Source organism: Tachypleus tridentatus, chromosome 9 (genome assembly GCF_004210375.1).
Source record: "Tachypleus tridentatus isolate NWPU-2018 chromosome 9, ASM421037v1, whole genome shotgun sequence".
Classification (NCBI taxonomy): Eukaryota; Metazoa; Arthropoda; class Merostomata; order Xiphosura; family Limulidae; genus Tachypleus; species Tachypleus tridentatus.
The window spans coordinates 42,097,736-42,122,189 of record NC_134833.1 but is presented as its reverse complement, the minus strand read 5'-3'; the positions used below and the strand labels follow the sequence as shown (position 1 = coordinate 42,122,189).

At 32.9% G+C, this 24,454-nt stretch overlaps 1 protein-coding gene and 1 long non-coding RNA gene across 3 annotated transcripts in view; one reads left to right on the top strand and one right to left on the bottom strand.

The window, feature by feature from the left end:
- Positions 1-11,122, top strand: part of LOC143225132 (carboxy-terminal kinesin 2-like) — a 32,972-nt gene extending 21,850 nt beyond the window's left edge. Inside the window, exons 12-13 of the mRNA XM_076453988.1 lie at positions 1,068-1,217; positions 10,282-11,122. Coding sequence (XP_076310103.1) covers positions 1,068-1,217; positions 10,282-10,326 — 195 coding nt within the window. The 3' untranslated portion in view covers positions 10,327-11,122. The remainder of the gene's footprint in view (positions 1-1,067; positions 1,218-10,281) is intronic.
- A 744-nt stretch (positions 11,123-11,866) lies between these two features.
- LOC143225133 (uncharacterized) lies at positions 11,867-18,623 on the bottom strand. Of its 2 annotated transcripts, none has more exons than XR_013013636.1 (2): positions 18,489-18,623; positions 11,867-15,206 (listed from the first exon to the last, which is right to left on the bottom strand). It is a non-coding gene; the product is annotated as an uncharacterized LOC143225133 (long non-coding RNA). The 2 variants fall into 2 exon arrangements; XR_013013637.1 differs by having other exon boundaries at positions 18,465-18,602.
- Positions 18,624-24,454: the final 5,831 nt, after the last annotated feature.

The following is a 24,454-nucleotide window of genomic DNA, read 5'->3' as shown; positions in this document are numbered from 1 at the left end:
AGTTCATACCAAAGTTGTGCTCCTGCAACAACATAAGCTCTTGAAAATTGCTGAGTGGTTTGGCATTCATAGCCATAGAAAGGGCAGTCCTGAACAGCACAAGCAAACGATCTTTCTCAGTCTGGTTAAGTTTGCTCAATTCTTTTATCGTGGGAGTTAAATCAGGTGTTTCTTTTGCTGTCTTAGCTTGACAACTTAGACTGTGGGCACGACTGTTTTCATGCTCATTAACAGCACTTGCTCTCAGGTTGGAAGATCCTGTTATGAAGGTGTTCTTCTGCCTTCCACTACTTTGGTCATATTCCTGACAAATTGAGCAAAACATCAGTCTGGTAGCGTTATTATACTCCAGCCTCTATTCCATTCATTCTGGAAACGATGAGTAGGCTTAGCGCTAGTACTAGTGGTAACAGTTTTGCTTTAACACTTGGGCTTGGGTTTTTTCATTCAGGGTGCTGTAGTATTGTCTTCTAATTCATTAGTCTTGCTCGTGAAGCCAAACTGAAATAGATCGTGAGACTTTCCCGTTTTTTACTATCAGACACCATGGTCAGATTGTTATGAATGTTTGGCAGTCACATGAATATCCAGGACAGCACGGATAAGGCGACCTAAAAAGCATATTTTGTGAGCGTTCACAACCGTTCTTTAAAATTTGCTTCTTCTTTTTTTTTGTCTTAAATTAAATCTTAAATTTTGCAAGTTATTTTCCACTCATTATAGAATATACTTTTAAGCAAAATCTTTGAGCTGTGCATATACAGCTTTTGCCTCACTTATTTTTTAGGGGACGATGTATTTGTGTCCAATATGTTAGGAATATGACCACCGGTCACAATGTCCGGTGATAGATAGGAAAGTGCTGGTTAAACTTGATTTTTTAATGGACATGTCTGGCTTTAAATAGAAAATTTTTATCGCTATTTAATTTTTAAGCTCAGATTATTTAAAATATTAAATAATTGTATAAAAAGCAGTAAAAAATTGTGATTTATTGTAAACTGAGATATGTACTATTTTAACAAAATTGCCTATTTTCGTTAAATTGTTCTATTTATTTTCAATAGGCAGATCACATTCCATACAGAAACAGCAAGCTTACCCATCTGCTCATGAACTCTCTTGGTGGAAACAGCAAAGTCCTTATGTTTGTGAATGTATCTCCAAAAGAAGAACACTTTCATGAAACATTAAATTCCTTGAGATTTGCAACAAAGGTGAGTTTTTCTATTTTGTAATTATTATTTTGTCATATTTTTAAAATAGTGAAATATTTGAATAATGCTTATGTTCTATAACAAAATAGTAATTTTTGATTTTTTGTCCAAGTAAACGTTAGAGCAAAGCCCTACAGCTTGAAAAACTCCTCCACATTGTTCATTTTGTTTCAGAAATTTGATGAGAATAGCTTCTTATCCATAGTTTCTGCTCACTTTAAACTGATAAAATGATTCTTAAGTCATTAGATGAAATTGTGCAAATGTGAAAAGTGCTACATGGAATGTATATGTTAAATTTAAATTTATATAGAAACTTCTGAAACTATAGGCTTTGCCCTAAAATTTAATTAGAGAAATAACCAAAAATAATGTATTCTTTTGCACACTTATTGTTAGTATTGTACCAGAGATGTTGACCAGTACAATTAGGGCATACTGATTATGATATTGGTACTAAAAGTATGACTGTATGGTGTACGTACTGAGAATCCTTGTTAAGGTAGACCTCGACAATCTGAATTATTCACAATCATGTGATTTTTCATGTAGAGTAATTTTTACAATGGGAAATTTAATCATTAATCTGTATATTTCCATTACAAATTTACGCAGTTATATTTCATAACTAACATGTATACATAAAGGTGAAGTAGGTGTTGATCAGAATGGGAATTGTGGTGAAAATGAGAACCCACAAGACACCTGCACTAACCAATGGGTATGGGTTAACATCAATTTTTATGTGAACAGTCTTCATGCTAGGTGTGTATAGATAACAAATATTCAGATGTCAACAGAATGCTGTCAAGTACCAGTGTTCCAAAAGAAGATGCACAGAAATATTGGCATCATTAACTCTCTCTCAACACAGGCTCGGGCAATTTGACCTACCACATAACCTCTTCGTACTCATTTAAAATATTTATTGGGAGCCAAAAAATTTATGACAGTTAAGTGACATTGTCCACTTTTTCTTGTTATAATGTTATTTTCCTTTGGTGCATTGTTTTATTAAATAAATATTTTGGTGCAGTACTACTATTACTATTAAAAAAAAAAAAAGGAGGGTTAGGTGTCAGCACTTGGTAAAAAAGCTCAACAAAATAGTAAGTACTTTATTTCTTGTTTTTCATGTTTACCCTTTACGTTTTATCTTAACAGTACTTAGAGTGTAAAAGTATGAAACAGTTTAGGTTAGGTAAGGTTAAATTAGGTAAAATAAGTATTATATAATAAAATCATTAACTAGGTACACTAACAAGTAGCTCATGTATAATGTAATTTGATAGCATAATGTGAGCTGTATGTTCACAGTTATTTACAAGTTATAATGGCATGAATAGTAGTTTGACACAGTTCAAAGAGCAATAAAACTATAATTTAAATGTAAATAGATGTATATTGTAACAAGTTTATTAAGTTTAAAATTTCTTAGGTAATGTTTTTCTTAACTTTTTTTTTTTTGAGTGTTGACTTTCCAATGTGCAAAGGAATTTTTATGATTAAAATACTTTTGTGAAATTTGAACATTTCACACACTAAATCTTTAACATTTAGATAATTATTATTCCCTTTTTTATTAAGAAAAACATTTTATCTGATATTTTAATTACTATATGGAAGTATAAATTATGCTTTTTACATTCAGAATGTCTACAAAGTAAAACACAAAAATACAAATATTTAATTTAAATAGCTTATATCTCATTATACATTGTGTATATGTATATATATATATATATATTGTCCTTTCAGTTGTGTTTCACTAACATTATAGAAGTTGCAATGACACAGCATGTGCACTTGCATTATTGTATCCAGAAATGTAAAACTGGTCTTTACAAAGTGACCTACCTGTCTTGGCTGTGATTTAGTGTGCCAGCATTTTGTAAAATCCAGTTGCATTTCTATCATGATACTATTACATACATTATTACTATTTACAAAGTTTTTAAATGTGTCTTTTTAAAACATAGAAAAGTAAATAAAAAAGTAGAGCAAACAACTATTTCTTCTAGTTACAAACTTTGTACTTGCTGCTTGCCCTAGATTGCTACGCCTTATTCAATTTGCACATGGTGAATGTGACACGAAATAATTTGTTCAGGTTTTATATATATATATATATATATATATATTACACAAACATAATAAATTACTGTATCATTACCACACAACTTCACTATAGTTTATCAAACTTATTAAATAAGCTGTATTTGGATTTAAAAATGTATAAAATTTTGTGTTCACTATTGTTTTACTACGTGGAATCATACATCGTTTGTCCCTGATTACTTTAAAGAGGCTGAGAAAGCCACCAGGGGGATATTCTAAGCTTTGAATTGGTTACACACACATTACTGGGCAAAGGAGGTGTACATAAGCAAATATTTTCTAAACTTGAAGAGCTGGGTGGGAACACCTTGATTGATTCAATAAATATATTAATATCCCAGAAAATACAAGAGTTCCTACTTTGTTTTTTTAAAAAAAGACTACAGACTTAATATTTGGAAGTCACAAACATCTAATATGAACCAATGTCACATTCAACATACCCATGTAACACAAAGAAATTGATATTATCAATTTTTTTAATATTTGCTTTTAACTGAAAAAAAACTAATATATAATGCTGAAATTTCAATTATAATCTACAGTTCGATACCAAACTTATTCACATTCATAAAGTTGTTCAATAAAATTTTGATTGAGAGTTAACAAATGTGATGACATGGCCTTTACGTTAGTAAAGGATAAACCAGAGTAATTTCATATTACAATTTCAAATCATTTTAGAAAGGACATGGCATGGCCAGATGGTTAAGATACTTGTAATCTGAGGGTTGCAGGTTCAATCCCCATCACACCAAACATGCTCATGCTTTCAGTCGTGGGGTGTTATAATGTGACAGTCAATCCCACTATTCATTGGTAAAAGAGTAGCCCAACAGTTGTCAGTGGGTGGTGATGAATAGCTGCCTTCCCTCTAGCCCTGTGGTGCACAAAGTCCGACCCGCGATGTCCAACGGGAAAGTCAAACATAAAGAGTTCGCACCTGTGCGAAGATTAAGTGCTATAAAAGGATATGCATTAGATTAGATACTGGATGGTTCCATGTTTGTGTTGAGCAATAAAGAAAATTTAATAAGCAAATCTCGTTAATGCATAGGCATTTAATCATTGGCGCAATGACGAAATATGTTTCCGTAATTACAAAATATCACTTGTTCCAATTTTTCTTCGAGATTTACTTACGAGCCCTATTTTGATATTATTTCGTAACAAAAATTAGTGACATTAGTTCAACAGCACAGCTACTAGTTTTTGTTCATGTTGTGTTGTCATCGTTTGATATCACAGAGGAACTAATAGGCATTTGTTCCATGAAAGGTCAGACAACTGGGTCTGCTCTATTTGAGGAGACAGTATGACTGTGTAGTAGTGTTTTATTGGATTTCACAAAACTGGTAAGTGTGACAACTAATGGAGCACCAGCCATGACCGGAGAAAGTAGCAGGCTGGTAGCACTGGTGGCATTAGTGACAAAGACTATCAATTTCACCAACAGAACCTCAAATCAGGCACTGGTGGCATTAGTGAAAAACCACCAGTTCATCACTGTCAAGTCTTCTTGAAGAAATTGATTCAGGCTATGGTGACCTTGTGTATCAAGAAATGCTGGCTGAGTTGAGGCTAGATGCTCAGAAGATTTTAGGAGTTGATTGATGAGGTGATGGAATTCCTCAGAGGCAATTTCCATGACTGATCCAGCATGGCAAGCTGATTTGACCTTTCTGGTTGACGTGACACAACACTTGAATGATCTGAATTTGAAGTTGCAAGGCAAAAATCAGCTTGTCTGTCAGCTTGCAAATCACGTCTCAGCTTTCAGAACAAAGTTACAGTTGTTCCAGCAGCAAGCAGCATCAGGCAACTTCGTGCACTTTCACACTTTACAGTCACAGCTATAGAAGAATCAGGACATTGGCACACAAGTTTATGTTGGGAAGCAAGATACCTTGATTCAATCCTTCAACTCATGGTTTCATGACTTTGACCAATGCAGATTGTTTATGAAACTTTTTGCTGCTCCGTTCAGTGTGTCAGTGGATGACTTGTCAGCAGAATATCAGCTCGAACTTACTAATCTCCAGGCATCTGATGAACTGCGTGTTATTTACAGAGAAAACAGTTTTTGCTTGACTTCTACAAAACGTTGCCTGATACATTTGCTAATCTGAATGAGAACCCACTTGTCCACACCAGCATGTTTGGCAGCACATACTGCTGCAAACAGGCTTTCTCGCATATGAAACTGAACAAAAACAATCACAATCAGCTGACTGATGATCATCTGGAAGCAGTCTTGCGTCTTTCAACGTCAAACATCGAGCTGGACATTTCTAAGCTCGTAGATGACATGCAGCACCATCCATTAAACTGACTTTGTGACAGTTGACATATCATAACATTTCTTAGAATAATGTGCAAACTCTTTGATGTAATTGTTATTTGTGTGTTCTTAAATGTGATGTCCATCTTGTGTGAAACAACTGTGGGACAATTTTAATCTTCACTTTTTTGTGACCCCCAACGGTTACGAGAAGTCTGTTTGTGGCCCCTGACTCAAAAAGTTTGTGCATCACTGCTCTAGTCTTACACTGCTAAATTAGGAACAACTTGCACTGATAGCCCTCGTGTAGCTTTGTGCAAAATTCAAAACAAACAAACTTTCTAAAAAGAGAAAAGGGTTAATTTAGAATTATTTAAAGTGTGTGTGTGTGTGGTTACAAAGCTGGGCTAATTGTATAACTGAAAAATAACATTGAAATTAATGTACAGGGTGTTTGGAAAGTCACTGTGCAGTTTTGTAATCATATTTTATTTGGTCTATTTCAAGCCAGCAACTGATAGCAGTGTTTAGAAACAAAATAAGAAGGATCCAGCCCTGTATTGATGCCAACGGGGGTCACTTTCTACAGTGTTTATAATTGTCATTCATATTTACCTCTTGTATTCTATATTGAAATATGTCTGTTAATAAATATATAAGTGCACAGTGACTTTCCGAACACACTGTGGATCTCAAAAATTAAGCAAATAAAATTTGAGGTGTTTGAGAAAAAGTATTTTTAATTTTGGTCTAGAACTCACTTTATATATTTAAAAACAACTTGTTTGGGTTGAGAAAATGTTTTACATAGAGAACTCACTTTATATATTTAAAAACAACTTGTTTGGGTTGAGAAAATGTTTTACATAGAGAACTCACTTTATATATGTAAAAACAACTTGTTTGGGTTGAGAAAATGTTTGACGTAGAGGAGTGAAGAACGTTTCGATGTTCTTCGGTCATCGTCAGGTTCACCGGAGAAGGTCGAAACATTGTTCACTCCTCTACGTAAAAAAAATTCTCAACCCAAATGAACCGTTTTCACATATATATTGCTCTACAAGTGGGTTTTCTCGACATCACTGATTAGAAATCACTTTGCATTTGGAATAGTAAACAAAGAGTGTGTCTGAGTGTATATGTATTCACAGACAAACCTCTAGTAAAAATACTGTATTAAAAAATCAGATTTCTTATGTATGGAAGACATGTAATGTTTACTAAAAGTCTTCCAAATGTTATGAAGATAGACATACAGTATTAAAAGTTATAGTATGGAATCCAAAACAAGTGGTTACAAAGTAGGTCTCCACTCTTAAGAATTTTACTTGGGTGTAAACATTTTTTATTTTTCTGGTTGGCTTTTATAAAATTGACAAAAATGGTACTCCTTCAAAGCCTATGAGAAGAATACAGAGCTCCATGGAAACTTAGATGTAGTATTCCCATAACTATAATTTACCCTTGTATATTCAAAACATCCCCCAAAATCATGAAAAATGGATAATGAGCATCTGTATCATGCAACACTCATAAAATAATTCTAGAAGCAGTGCCAATAACTCTCATGTGCATTGTGGCACAGATTTTAGTTGCTTAAACGCATATGTCCATGACTATTCTATTTGATATTGGTATCATTATTAAAATGCTCCTAACCAAAACTAGAAAAAACAAAAACAATGACATCTGCCATGGGTTTCATTCTCTAAGGTGGCATTGAATGTGTGCAAGTCTCAAGTAGAAATGGCTCTATGTTTGATAAATGGCTCAAGATTAACTCAGCAAAGCCAACTGATGAAGAGTTGTCAGATGAAGACATTGTTTCTATAATGTCTTTTCATGAGTGTGGTTACAATAAATGTAGCATTGAAAATGATTGCCTTTCATTCTGAATAAGGCAATTAAAGATGTCATTTAGTTTGAACAAATCTGTAATATATGTGAAGGTGGTAATTGTTATGAGTTATTTGCTTAATACTGCTTTTAAAAAAATAGAAGCAGACTGATTGCATTTTTCTTTAAAATGTTTTTGTACATTTGCCCAATGATGGATTTGAACAAAATGATCATTTACATAAAGATAATGAAATAGCAGTTTTATTATGCAATTTGTATGATTATTGATAAGATATAAATATCAAACTGATAAATTTATTATATATACAGTTGCTTTGTTTATTACTTGCAGTTGCATGCCTACAATTACTACTATGAACTGTTACATTTAATTACTACTATGAACTGTTACATTTATCAATTGATAACACATACTATAAAATAGTGTCCATTGATTTCAAAATAACTGTATCAACTGTCTGGATGTCTTTATAATCTAGATGCAATAGTTCATTACAAATGTGTTCAGACTAACAAAATTTTCAAATACAAAAAGTAAAACTAACTATTTACTTCTTAAAAGTTTGAAATATACTTTTAAATTTATTTTATTGAACTTTTCTACAGTCTAGATATGTAAATAAAAATATAATTGAAAAGAATATTTACAAAAATAACATTTCTTAGTTCATAACAAACAATTCAATTGTAATTTGCAGCAAATGACATTTCCTTAACAATACAGGTAACTATTTCTGGTACAATCTGTATTCTAAAGCCTGCCAAGTTTGTCTGGTGCTTTTAAGATTTTTATCATGTCTTCAATTCTAAGAAACAAATCTTTTTTAGTTGTACCAAGGTGAACAAATATTTAACTCAGAATATTACACTTTTCCAACTAGTAGGTTTTCACATTTTATCACAGAGATAGAGAAAATATTGTGAAATACAAAGAAATGGAAAGCCACATTATTAGAGCATGTGATTCATTTTCAAAGAAATTAATGTTGTGTGTGTGTGTGTAAGGGTTGCTGTAACTATCCGAGAAGTAATAAAAGCACTTAAGATTTATAGAAATGTTTTACTTATACATAATAAACTATTTAAATCATTATGTGTGTACAGTACCTTTCCAGATATTTCATAACTATCAAGAAACATAAATAATGTAACTTTTGTGCATTTGTTTTAATAAAGAGGCTTTTATTAAATTACAACAATGAACAAGGTGATAATGTGATAACAATTTGGAAAATGGCAATAAAATAATGGGTTCATTTTTAAGTAAATACATAGGTTAATTAACCCTTTGTTTATCCAACAATTACTATAATGCTTTTGTTATTAAACCACTTGATTACACTGTGTAACACATTTTGTTCCTGGACAGTATGTGTTATTTCTTAATTGCTTATACTGTAAAAGTACAGAAAATGGCCATTATTCTCTTCAAACTTTGCTTCTGTGACCTGGATAATGAAATTTAGAAATTAATCTATTTCCTGTGTAAAGACAAGCTAATTTGCACATTTCTATTTACATAAGGTCTGAATAAAAATCAAGATTTACATGTATATATACTAAAGTTATACAAAAATGAACAAATGTTTAGATGTGAGTAGTTTTTTGAGATTTGTGACTGTGATGTAAATCACTTTCACGTGTCAGTCTCCAAATGTAGTTTCCCATCATGTTTTCTTTATACATTCCCAGGTCACAAAAGCAAACTTTGAATAGAAAAATAGGTCTTTTCCATTTACTTTAGGCATAAGCAATTGAGGAATAACACTTTCTGCCCAGGAACAAGAAAAAGTAAAAGTTTTGTTACGTAGTGTCATTCTTTCCATGTTTGTCTTCACTGACATTCTCATACATAACCAGTACTGAACATAATGTGGTAATTTGGAGATGAAACCTAGCCTACAGTTACTTATCTTTGCAACGCTAGAGATTTGAGGATGTATGTTTGGTGAGAGTTGTAGCATTTAAGTGCAGGTTAAATGAAATTGAAAACTGTTGAGTCAAAATAAAAATTAAGCACATTGTTAAATATGAGGAATAAAAGGACAGATGATTACTGAAATGTTTGAACGATTATTGAATATTTTACAGTGAATTAAAAGAATTGTGTAAGCTGTATTTAAAGGAAAGAAGTAAAAGCAACTTTACTTAAACATATATTTAAACGAAAGAATGCTCATGGTTCGTGAGTGCATGAAAATCCCTGAGGGACTAGATAAATAATTAATTTGAAAAAAATTTAATAGGTTTAATATTAATGTCTCGTGACAAGTATAATTACAATAATGCTTCACCAGGTTGAAAAATGTATCCATGGCATAATAACAGACAAGATCCTTAACCATGGAGTCTACAGAAAGTAGCAATCCATACTGGACTCGATATAATTTTAATTGGAATTAGAATATTCTAGAATAGAACTTATAAAAATTGAAAACACTTTATTGGTACAAAAATGAAATGTATTGCATTTGTATAACATAAATGAAGAGATCTAATGAAGTCTGAATTCAATTGAAAACCTTCTAGAGTTGTCAAATGCTGGTTTGTATTAAAAAAAACAAAAAACCTAAGGTTGCAATTAGTTGATCATGTGGTTAGAAGAATGAAGTTCTTAAAATATAGTTAAGTTACCTAATTATTTTGTTTCTCCCTTCCCAAGTGAATACTGATTTATTTAAACACCATTTCTCGCAGTATAGTTTACCTTCTCACTACAACAGCACACGTTGCTTGTAGCACTGTTTTCATTAAATGAGAGCTTATGAAGCCCATTTAATACAACTGGTTTGTAATGTGTTTCAGGTTAATCAGTGCCAGATTGGAACAGCCCATAAGAAAGTGAAGTGAGAAGTACATAGATCCATCAACAGAAGCACTAGCCACAGCTCTCAATCTGTCTATCACTATAGTTGTGCATGGATAAAGCTTTTCCTTTAATTTGATTCTGAGATATAATCAATTTATACATGTCGTGAATTGTGTTTTTGTCTTTTTGCTTCTCTCTTATCATTATAAAATATGTTGTAAAACTTGAAAGATGTACATATATGAATTCACGATCTCAGTGTTGCTGTTTGGTTGATCATAATGCAATATTGCATCCCTTAAAATCTTTTTTTGTATTAAGCAGAAATATTGACTGTATGAAAGAACATTTGCAGAGAAGGATTGTGTTATTCAATACAAGTGTACAATTTCACTTGGGAAAACCATAATAATTCATCATTTTGTTAATATTAAGCTTCATAATTGACTGTACATGAAGCCTACACATTTCACGTTATTTCTGTGAAGCATCGTAGATATATTCCTGAAAATAACATTATCCACAAATTAATACAACTAAACTAGCAAGAATTTTGAACCAATAACAATAGCTTTATTTCTCTTGAAATGTATTTGGAAATAAAATCATTGAAAAGTAAGCTTGGAGTTTTAAAAAATGAACTTATATTGTTTGAGAATATATCAAATGAAAATTATTTCAGTGTCTTTAGAAATATTTTTACTTAAAACCTTAAGCAATTTATTGTAAGCATCATCGTAGTTATAAAAATACACATTAATTTACCTTTTACTTGTCATTTCATCTCTGGAAATAAATGGATGTCAAACCTCTTTAATCTACATTAAGATTGCAGTTGTGTAACATCCTGGTTTGTTTTTAATACTTCAGCCAACAGGATTAATGTTTTAATAATACAAAACATTGTTACAACTCATAACTATTGTATTAATTTATTTAAATAATAGTATTTGCTAATCTCATGAAAATGTAGCTTGTAGCAAAACCTGAATTAACTGGGAAATGTCAACTATCATTTAATGACAGAACACGTTTTATTTTATTTTTTTGTTTAGTGGGTGATGTCAAATAATGTAATTAGAATTAGATATGTCTGTTATACATTTTTACATGTATTAAAATATATATACTTTTTTTTCCCCACGATTAGTAAAAGTCAGAACGGATAACATTAAAACCAGCTGGCAGATTGTGTTGTTACACTGACACATTGATATAGAGTTTAAGTCAGCTGTAATTCACTTAAATGTTCAACACATCATACAAACTAACTGATTCTCTGGATATCTGATTTAAATATTTTGGTTACTATTTGTAAATGCTTTTTTTTGACATTGATATATATATTAAATCAAAAAACAGTTTCTGAAGTTTAAAAAATTATTCTCACAACTAGTGCAATAAAATACAAAAGTTTAAGTTTGATGACAAGTTTATGTGCAATTTAGTTGCATTTGCATTAAAAAAATGTATCCATATGAAAACTTGTTAAGCAAAACTTGTTGAGTGGTGAATCCATCTTACAAAAAAAAGGTGAAACTATTATTTGGATTTGCTAAAAAGAATTGAGGAAAATTTAAATTTCAGTTTAATTTTTTATTAAAGTATATAACTACAAGGAGTTAGAATAAAATTCATAATTGTGTATAACTTACAGCTTATTCACTTTTATAGATAACATGCAAGACATAATGTGGTCGGACATATTTTATTTCAATAAAGTGAGAGGTATAATCCTGCTGATCAGAAAATGGGATTACTGAACATGGGCTTTTAAAATTTTGTTAATGTTAACACTACCTTAACAATAGAAACTAATTAACAATTCTCTTTACAGTTAAGTAACTATCCCTTTTTTACAACAGAATTATGGATTACATATGACTGCAGTGTACACATTAAATACTAATAAATAAGGCAATTGCTTACACATTAATGTAACCTGGTTGTATTTAACACAAGTTTTTAAATGTTAATTTGGTTCTTACAGTATCCTACAAATACCTGCATCTAACCTAGTTTTATTAGGATGAAAACATTAAAGAAAAAAGACAGCTCTGAACTACAACCGTTCTAGAATTTTATGCTGGTTTTATGACCATAATGTTCAATCTCATATCTATGATTGGTTGACATTTGTGTATTGGTTTATTGTTCCTTATTCATCCCAGCCTTAAAAAAAAATCAAACTTTTAAAAAGTAGACACCTTGCAACCAACTGCAAAATGACATATCTTTTTTAATGTTAACTTCATATTAAAGTTACTTGCTGATCTAACAACTCATTAATGATATAAAAACTAAATATAACAGAAATCCTGAATTATGCTGCAGAAGGCTTGTAAAGTTCAGAAACTAGTTTCTTTGTTTTTTTTTAAGCCTTAAATACTAATGAAGTGCAAAAGTTAACATTTGTGGAAATCAGTTCTTAGTAAATTAGTTTACTTGAAGCATTTGCCCACAAATAAAATTATTGGGTTCAAATCCTACCTTATCTCAACAAAATGATAGTTACTTCTAAATATTCCTGAAACAATAAAAGGTCACCCATTCAACCCTTGACCAAAAACCAGATATTGTTGATAACATGTTAGTTTGAACTATTAAAATGTGAGTCAGTACTTTGTGTCTGTTACTAGTATTCACCTTGTGTGTGAGAGATCCCATGTTCAAATACCACATGGGTGACTCAAAAATAATTTTCACAACCAGATGGTAGCTGCTGTATAAACCTACTAAACTTTTAAAATATATGAATTTAAGGAAGATAAATCATATAAGAGTAATGGCTTAAATTGAGTGAATAAAATGCAAACTGTAATTATCACAAAGGACTGCAATAGAGTAGCTGTAGACTAATTTGATGTTTCGACATCAAGAGTTTTAAAAAGTGTTTGACAAATATCAGATCACCACAACCTTTATAAATAAATATACCTACGCTTAGACTGACTTTATATTCGACCTGACATGGCTGTTATGCTCGACTCATAATCAGAGGATTGTGGGTTCATATCCCCATCACATCAAACATGCTCACCCTTTATGCGGTAGGGGTGTTATAAAGTTACAGCAAATCCCACTATTCATTGGTAAAAGAGTTTGCAGTGGGTAGTGATGATTAGCTGCATTCCCTGTAGTCTTAGACTGCTAAATTTGAACAGCCAATGCAGATAGCCCTCATACAGCTTTGTGTAAAATTAAAAAAAAAACTAATGTTACAAATATATATAGAGAGAGTTAAGTTTGATACTTTCTAAAGCCTTTAATTATTCCTACACAATTATTTTGAAAAGATGTCAAGAAAAGTTCAAATTTAATACTCAAAATGTAATAGGATATTATTTGTTAATGTATAAAAACCTTGGAGAGCACTAACAACCAATATTTGTTTTAGATTCCTTTAAACCAAAAATCTCTGAACACTTATAAAAATAGAGTATTTTAATTTCTGATGGCATAATGCCACACAAAGGATATAACTTCCTGTCTGTAATAGATTAGGGATAAATTTACTAACTACAGTAATAAACTCTCTGATTCAACTCTGGTCGGTGTGCATTGCAAAGTCGAATCCTCATTGTGGAGCTTGCATTGTGAGAAAGAAAACTTGGTTTTTTCACTGTTGTGTACCAATCCTGGATTTTATGGTTGTGAATGTGGTGGAAAAACTATTAAAACCTTGTGGTGTGCACTTGAAAAATAATGGTAATTCCAATCAGACAACTGAATACCACAATGAAGTTGTGTTTTTCTTTAACTGAACCCTGTATACTATGACATTCTAGCTCAAGCAGTAGTACAGCATACTTGCACCAAGTGATTGAAAACACTGTCATTAAATATGTTTAATTTCACAAGATGTGCTATAAGAATTAAAGTATACTAGAACTAGAAAAAATTACAAAATAGAGTTGGTTGTTATTTGGGTCATTAACTTATAGAATTAAATATTTGAGTTATAAAACTAGGTATATTTCTTTAATGACAAATTAGTGTTTTAAGAATATGAAATCAATTGGTATAAATTGATAAATAGCAACAAATCTGATAAGAGATAGTATTAAAAAAACTAGAACTAAATGCTTGGTTTCACATCAGAAACTCAAGTCAGTACATTAATATAGTAAGTATCATAATAAAGAAGGGGAAATGTTTTGTATAGAAAACAGTTATGAATTTTTAGATGATTAAAGAATGCATAATAGCATTGTGGTTTGAACATCCAGAACAGAAAATATGCAATACAGTAATTAACAAACTAGAGTTAAAAAATGTACTTATCTAACCATAAACATACTTAAGTAAAATACAAGTATTAGTTCACAATGCATGGTTATGCACTCCATACTGTGCTCTGCCCATCATGGGTATCAAAACGTGGTTTCTAGCAAATCTGTACTCTAATCAGAAATTGGAGCTTGTTGTCCAATTTTGTTATTCTTTATACAACTATATTCTATTATGAAATAAAGACCTTCAGTGTGTTACATTTTTATTTTACCTTAGTACTATCTTCTTCATGTGTCAAATCTGCGGCAGACATCGACGACCATGGCATGCCAGACTTCTCTGTTGTCAATCCTCCTTATCAACTCAATGTTGCTCATTGAGTTCTTGGTGACATAGTTATTGAGGCTGTCGATATATTTAGTTCGTTGACACCCTCTGCTTTTCCTTCCTTCTATTTTTCCACATAGCATCTGTTTCTCTATCCCATTCTTCCTACAGATGTGTCCTAGAAATTCCATTTCTCTTTCTTATAGTTTTTATGAGGGACCTTTTGTATCCTGCCAGTTCCATGACTTCCACATTTGTTTTTCTTTCAGTTCATGATATTTTTAGCATCATTCTAAGGAACCACATTTCAGCAGCTTCTAATCTCTTCTCTGTATCTTTGTTCAGTGTCCAGCTCTCAGTACTATAATGGTATAAATAAAAAGATATTAGCGAAAAGGTAATTTTATATGTATATATATATATATAACAAACTGACTAAAGTAAAGTCAGAAACTTAAGAAGTCCATACTTACAATAATACTATAATTTATTGAATCATTGTTTGCTTCCAACAATATTTTCAAACTTAAATTCAGTAACATCTTTTGAGCAATGCCTGTAAATCAACAGCTGTTAGCACAACAAGCCCAGCAATTGCAATTGAGAACAGACATAATTCAGTGCTGAGATCAGCACAGACATTGCAGATATCCTTGTCCATTTATGGCTCACATTCTGAGGTTGTCATAAATCCATGGATTTCAGCAATAAAGGTGTGTTTAGTGAGAGAACTTCATCATTAGCCTGCTATGACCCAGTATTCAAGGAACACCTAGAATCAGTAAAACAGAAGAGTTATCCTAACTACCTCTCAGGATAAAGTCAGAATAAGCTGATCATGTATGTTGCTGATCAAGTAAGAAATGAAATAAGTGAGGAAGTGAATCAAGTGGAATACTTTTCAGTTTGCTTAGATATGATTCCAGATTGAGCCTGATAGGATCAGCTGGTCAATTGTAATATATGTCAGCAAAGAAGCAGAGATACCAGATTCTCCTATTCATGTAGTTTATTCCAAAAAAACAACAAAGAAATGGTGCTAATTCAGCTAATTATCTTTGCCATACTCTGCAGAATAAGGGGCCAAGGATATAATGCTGTGTAGCTATGTTGGGCCTACTGAAAAGAGGTTCAGGTAATAATTTGCAAGACATATGACAAAGCATATTCTGTGCACTGTTACGCACATAGATTGAATTGGGTTATTATTTGCACGTGCTGCAACAATATTTTGAGTCTTAATATTTATGAAGTTGTTGAACAGCTGTACATATTTAGGAAAAATTATACCAAGAAGTATGATCTGTTTCTAATAGTACAGGAATAATTCTTCAGAGAGATAATCCAAGACTCTTGTTTTATCACAACTCTTAAATCAATGAGTTTGTCAAAATGGTCAAGTATAATTGAAATTGCCAAGCTTTTATTCCTACAACTGAATCAGTTGTACAGCCACTACATTGAATTCAGATAGAGAGTGTATTTCTAATAAGTTATTGTACGAGTATTCACTTCTTGTTTTTTACAAATACTGCTATACTTGTTTATCACTGGAAGTTCCATGTCTTTTGTAGTCTTTGCCATGAAGAGTAAAGGGTTTCCTGATTATAAACTGGGAAGTTATTTGAAGTTAGCCTAGCCTTGTAATCATGTCTCTGCATGGAGTCAGTTCCTGGTATACACTCTGCCTCAACATCGATTATCCACACATCATAACATGTAGAGAAGCTTTCTCAAGTAAAGTTAACTTCCAACTTTCTTCTTGATGGAACTTTATGCCCACTTGCTGTTTGCATCGTTTCTTTTTTTTTAACATTGTTGGAGACAATATTCCACCTTTCATTACCAAATTAGGTCAATTATTGCAGCTGTTGAAACATTGTTCAAACATATCCTGCAAGGATCATCATCAATAAACTTGTGAACTGCCTTTTTAATAATGAACTTCTGATCTTTTCTGAGGAAGGTTGTGTATTCACAGCAGATGTTTTCCCATAAGTTCAGATAATTCCAATTTTACAATATCTGGTGAACTCTATGTTCCTTTCACATGGTTGAGCGTAAAGACTTACCCATAGAATACTGTCTCCTTGGTATTTTAATTACCATTGACTTCTATTCTGAGCTGTAATGGCCAAGTTCCTGGTATACCATACGAAAAGCTCTTATTTGCTACAGACTTTTGTCATTAGTTCTATGTGACATGTCCTTTCAATTTACTTTTAAAACACCTATTTGCTTGTAGTTTATTTCATCCATTCTGTGTATTCAATAGTCTTATTAATCCTTCTATTTATTCTACACTATTATCAAATAGATATGTTTCCATACTATTTAATTTGATGATTCCATAACTCCTATATGGTGCCTTTATTTGTTTATCCATGACTATAATGGATTCAAGTTCCATATTCAACTGATGAGTTTCTTTTAAAGATTTACACATACTTTGTTTCAACCTAATTCTCATAACCTTATCTAATTATGGCATCTATTACTTTGTCAGATGCCAATTAATCTAAATTCATAAGCAAAATCTGTATAAGCTAAATGAATAAACCTTTTCAAGCCTTTCACAAATTATCTTCTTTCCTCTATACTCTGTTCCAGAAGTTTGTTCTAGATACTTCCTTCTGCTGGGTTATTTCACACCTGTTGAAGAAGGTAGCAACCCATTTTTTATAGTTATTATGGCTCTCAGCTTGAAGGTTACTGAATGTCACTAATGCTCATATTTTTGAATGAGCAGTAAGATAACATAATAATAATAACATAATGTTTTTGGACAATACACCTATTGGCCCACAGCTGTCCTATTCTCTGAACTAACCTTAAACTATTAAATAAATAAATTTTAAAAAGCCTTAAAGCTTATCATTCATATAGTTAACAAGAAGATGAGTAGTTTATTGTTCACTATTTCTTTCACTGCCTTTGGAAATTATTTTAAACTGTGCATTGTGTGGCTCCTATGGTACCTTACCATCATAGTTAATAGGATTTTCATTTGGCCAATGTTTTTTAACTTGATAGCTAAATACTGGAACTTGATTTGGTAGTGTAATAGCTAGAACAATTATAATATTTTTTTTAAATTCTTCTTTAAATACTGTATATATCTTTATTTTAACTCATGTCTTAAATTATTGTCTTTTTTATTTTATTTTTATCTCTATATGCAAATTCTTTTTAATATAAGTTTTTTTTGCTACATTTTTAATTTTCTGAATGTTCCATCACGGCACTCTTTTAAGAGTTTACTCAAATCTACCAAGATTTCAACCTCACGTCTACACCGAGTTGTCATCTCAGAGTTAAGTTCAAACTCAATGTTCTAACTTCAAAAACAAACTTACGGACTTAACTCTCACTCTACAGTAAGCCTAATACATTGATAACGTTTAATAGAAATTTATTATTTAATAATATTAATAATTGCTAAATAATGTACCAATTAGCTTACAGCCTCACGAACTGTTAATGAATTATTTTATTCTATCATTCACACACTATATATTTCACTGCATTTTTGTAGCGAACTGACTTATTTGTCACTTCTCATTAATATCTAACGTACCAATCTAAATATTAATACTAAATTATTGTTCTCAACCCGAACCTTATAGGTATTTGATGAACGTACTCGATATTGACGTCATGGATCCTTTTGCTTATTTAAGCACCTGTACATATTGAATTTAATAGATCTTAAGATTCTGCGTTCTTTAGTTACACGTAAATTACATCTTTGAAAATATAGCTTACACCAATAATGTCCCGACTTCTTTGAAAATTCTAAAGGCCTCAATAAAGACTTTACTGTTATCATAATATAGTGGGCCTAATACTAATGTCATATTTTTGATTAATTATAATCATGATTTGCCAGCTTAAAAAAAGGCTTTCATTTTATAACACATGCTCGCATAAATACTGTTTCGAACATACTACTATGTTCATAAAATTCCCTTCACTGTCGTGCATGCACGCACACAAAGGGGAGTTCGCCCAACTCCCTATTTTGCTGATGTAAAAAAATATTCTTTTGAAATTATAGCGCAGGTGCTTATGCTTTTTAACGTTGTCTACGTAGCTTACATTCTTATATTGTACTTCAATATTAGCATTTTCGGCTTGAAATAGTTGCATGCTCCCAGACACCGTAACATTAGCCTGCTTTGCATGTTGATTGTGATTTATACAATAGGAGTTGGCCTTTGAGCTCACCAATTAGAACCATAATTTAAAGATTTTGCTTCAGAAACCAACTATAGATATTTTCTTCTACACACACACACACAAAACACAGACAGAGAAAGAGAAGTAAGGTAAAAATATTTATTTAACTTGTTTTGTAGGTCTGTTGGTTTATAACAGGGTTGGGAAACTCCATGGCCACTGGGTACATAGCCAGTGGATAGCACACTTGTGGCCAGCTCGAGTTTAGGAATCAATTTTTCCATCATTTATTTTTTATCGCAAATTTGGCAATCAGAGATGTCAGCACTGTCTCACGTCATCCCTAATGTCGCACGCTTTATCACTACCACAGACTCCATCCATTTTGTAACGTCAGTCTGGTTTAGATGTTTGTTATTGAGTACGCGTTGTTTTGCATGCGCTTCCAAACATATTTGTATTGTGCAACTTTCAAGTGTTTAAATATATTTTGTTTTTAATCCCATAATTTGGATAATTCTAAAACGAAAGAATCCAGATGATGGTGAACACTCAGAAAATAAAGACAATTTAATTGATTCTGGCATTACTGCCGAAAAGAGAATGGTGCGTGACTGGAAAAACGTGAAGTGAGAATTTAATGAAAGTTGGGAATTGAAATTTGCATTGAATGAAGCAAATAATAAGCCAGTGTATCTTTTGTGTTATAAATGCTTTAGGAATAATAAAGTATACAATCTTAAGCAACACATTAACAATTTTCATAACGAATGTGATGTAAATTTTCCAGTCGATAACAAAAATCGTATGTATGAAATTAGCCTTCTGAAAGTACCATTTCATGAACAAAATAGAGGCTCAAAAAGATTTTTATCATCGATAGCACTAGTTACATTAGCTAGCTATAAAGTAGTTTGGATTCTAGCTCAAAAAAGAAATCATTTTCTGATGCTAAACTATTAAAAAAATATTGATTGTGATCATTGAAACTCTGTTGGAAAATTATGATTCAAAAATAGAAGATGATATTCTTCAAAAGGTAAATAATTTGCAATTAAGTCGAAGAAGAATTGTTCGCAGAATGCTAGAGTTTGCAAAAGACGTAGAAAATTAGTTGCTTGAACAACTAAAAGACTGTTTGTATTTTTCTTTAGCACTAGAAGAGTCAACAGATGTTAGTTACACTGCACAGTTGATATTTTGAGTTCGATATGCAACTTCAGATTTTTAAGTGAGGGAAGAAATGTTTGGCGTTTGCGGATTATGAGATCGAACATGTGGAAAAAATATTTGAAAATTTTCTTGAAATGTCAAAAAATTTCAACTTGGATTTTAAAAAATGGTTTCTGTCACAACAGACGGTGCTCCCGCCATGACTGGGGCGAAATTAGGATTTGTTTCTCTTTTGAAGCAGCATTTAATTGAAAATAATGTGAAGTCCACGTTGCTATCTTTTCATTGCATTTTGTATCAAGAAAAGTTATGTGCTCAGATGTCTAAAAGTGCTGAATTGAAAAATTTTATGGACATTGTTGCAAAAATTATGAATTACGAGGTCTGTTCAAAAAATACGCGGACTGACGTCACAAAACAAAATGTACTTTATTTAGAAGTTACAGGTCTGGAATTCCTTCAAAGTACTCTCCTCCCCAACGCACACACTCATCCCAACGGTGTTTCCACTTGTTGAAACACTCCTGGTACGCTTCTTTTGTAATGTCCTCCAGCTCCTTCGTCGCATTTGCCTTAATCTCGGGAATCGTCTCAAATCTTCTTCCTTTCAAGGATCTTTTGAGTTTGGGGAACAAGAAAAAATCACAAGGAGCAAGGTCAGGTGAGTAGGGGGTGGGGAAGAACAGTGATCGAGTGTTTGGCCAAAAACTCACGAGTTCTGAGGGCTGAATTTCGCAGCAACGCAGTGCATCTTCAATTTTTCGGTCAAAATCTCGTAACAAGATCCAACTAATATCCCACACACTTCAGCAAGCTTCCTGACAGTCAGACGTCGATTTGCTTGCACCAGGATGTTGATTTTGTCGACATGTGGGTCGTCAGTTGACGTGGAAGGACATCCAGGACGCTCATCATCTTCAATGGACTGTCGACCATCCTTAAAACGTTCATGCCACTTGAAACATGCCGTACGCTCCATAGCAACATCACCGTAAGCCGTGTTAAGCATAGCAAAAGTTTCAGTCGCAGATTTTCCAAGTTTAACACAAAATTTCACAGCAAGTCGTTGCTCCTTCAGGTCATTCATTCTGAAATCCGCCAAACGAAAAAATCGCACTTCACTTAAAACCGCGTAGCTGATACACAAATGAAGATATCTGCAATCGGGAAATGGCGTCGTAATCAGCTGATCTTTGCGAACCTAGCGACACCAAGCGGATTCCCCTGGAACCAACTGGAGCCGCGCAATTCAAACAGTCCGCGTATTTTTTGAACAGCCCTCGTATATTAGAAGTGGAAGCTTTCAACCATCGACAATTTGTTGAATCTTTGAAGAAAAGCAGTGACTGTACTTTGATGATCTTACTGATTTTGCAAAAGTAAGATGGTTAGTAGAGGAAAGTCTTGGAACAATTTACTTTCTTACTTCCTCAAATAAAAGAGTACCTTTTTGAAAAAGGTAAGATTGAAACTCTCCCTGAAATTGAAATTTTGTCATGGCAGTGTGATTTGCACTTTGTGTGCGACATAATCGCTCATTGAATAATTTGAATAAGAAGCTTCAGGGAAGAGATAAAGTAATAAATGAGCAATCACAGTCTATTCATGAATTTTAATGAAAGCTAAATTTCCTTGCGGAACAATTACAAAATAATGATTTGACACATTTTGCAAAGTTGAATAGTTTTGATGATCTCTATGTAAACTGGATCAAAAATTTGTCTCAAAAATTTAAATCATCTCCGAAATTTAAAATTTGAAATTGATAGTTGAATTTTTGCATGATCTATTTCAATTTGACTAAGGAAATTACACCATTTTTTTCTTTGGATAAGTATGGATTTGATGACGAGATGCTTACCCTGCAAATTGTAGAACACATAAAAGGTAAAACAAAATGTTATATCAGAGACATGTGGCTCACTATTCTGATAAATGAGTCTTCCAATTTTAAATATAGCATTTTCAAAATTATTTTCCCTGTTTGGATCCACATGGGTGTGTGAGTCAACATTTTCTACGCTAGATTTTCTCAAGTTTATATACAGATCTCGGCTTGCTAACATAAATTTAAATGCAAAGCGAAGATGCTCAATGAGCATAGGTATTAAGCTAAATTTTACGAAACTTGTTGATAAAAACCCCCATCAATTTTCACATTGAAGGTTAGTTGAAATGGAATTATTTTGATTAAACACAGATCTTTTTTTTTTTTCATTTTAATTGTGTGGTCAACGTTGTTTTCATTAGCCACAGTTGTGGCCACTATGAAAAATAAGTTACCCACCCCTGGCTTATAACAATGCACTGGCTTACGATACTACTGTGTTTATTGTCCCCAAGTTTGCTTGTTTTTTTTAATTTCGCAGAAAGCTACTCAAGGGCTATCTGTGCTAGCCGTCTCTAATTTAGTAGTGTAAGACTAGGGTAACTCTTGTAACTCTTGGGCTACTCGTTTACCAACGAATAGTGGGATTGACCGTAACATTTTAACGCCCCCACGGCTGAAAGGGCGAGCATGTTTTACGCCACAGGGATGCGAACCCGCGACCCTCAGATTACGAGTCGCACGCCTTAGCACGCTTGGCCATGCCGGGCCGTTTCCAAGTTTCTTTGATGAGCTGTGTATTGAGAGAAACGCTTATCCGGCAGTGGATTTGGAGATGTGGTTTTGGCGAAATATCATTGTATAATCAACTTCACAAATTCTGACGGACTGCATAGAAATATAATGTTAAAATATAAAACTAATGTGTTTGTTTGTTTTGGAATTTCGCACAAAGCTACTCGAGGGCTATCTGTGCTAGCCGTCCCTAATTTAGCAGTGTAAGGCTAGAGGGAAGGCAGCTAGTCATCACCACCCACCGCCAACTCTTAGGCAACTCTTTTACCAACGAAAAGTGGGATTGACCGTCACATTATAACGCCCCCACGGCTGGGAGGGCGAGCATGTTTAGCGCGACTCGGATGCGAACCCGCGACCCTCAGATTACGAGCGCATGCCTTAACGCGCTCGGCCATGCCAGGCCAAAAACTAATGTGATGTGACAAGTTTAATTAAATATCCAAATGATGTAAAACTAATAATCACCTGAAAGCATTCTATAAATATAAGTAGAATAAACATTATGAAAAAAATTAGCAAAATTTACTCTAAAAGCTGTACTTTGCAAAACATAATAAGGTCAGATTTAGTCTTTGTTTTGAATTTCGCGCAAAGCTACACGAGAGAGATCTGCGCTAGCTGTCCCTAATTTAACAGTGTAACTTTTGAGATACTCTTTTACCAATGAATAGTAAGATTAACCATCACATTATAAAGCCACCACTGCTGAAAGGGTAAACTTATTTGGTGTAACGGGGATTTGAACCCGCGACCCTCAGATTAGGAGTCGAGTTAAACCTAACCTTGGGATTTCCATATTGTAAGTCTATAAGCCTACCGAAGGCCCACTATGGTATGTGTTGGGTAAATAAGTTACATTTGTTGTTATTATATTGCTTTAGTTCATGTTTGTAGCAAAACACAACTACACAAAGGAATATCTATGACCTGCCTACCACGGGTATCGAAAACCGGTTTCTAGCAATATAAGTTCGGCCCAGCATGGCCAGGTGGTTAAGGCACTCGAATCATAATCCGAGGGCCGCAGGTTCGAATTCCTTTCACACCAAACATGCTCGCTCTCCCAGCCGTGGAGCGTTATAAGGTGACGGTCATATATATGCAAAAACGGCTCGTTTTGCATGTATATTTCTCTTCAACTGGGTTTTCTCGACATCACTGAAATTGATTGTCAATCCAATTATTCGTTGGTAAAAGAGTAGCCCAAAAATTGGTGGTGGGTGGTGATGACTAGCTGCCTTCCCTCTAATATTTCATTGCTAAATTAAAGAAGGCTACTGCATCTTTGCATGAAATTCACAAACAAACAGTATAAGTACACAAACATACAGCTGTACCACTGGAGGACTTTCTTTAGTTGATGACTTGGATAATACGGACTTAATGATGTATTCAGGGAGAATGTGAAATTGTGTATTTCAGATGTGTTGTTCGAGATATCATTATTAATGTTATATTATATTTTTAAGCAAACCTTTTACCCAGTTTAATCCTGAAGAAAAACTGTACTTTCGGAAAGAGCTCTAGTTATTACCTATCTTATGTCTATCTATTACTTGATTTTTATTAAAGAAACAAAAAGTTAGCTGAAATAGTATCTTAAATTTGGAAAGTTACTTGCGATATTACAC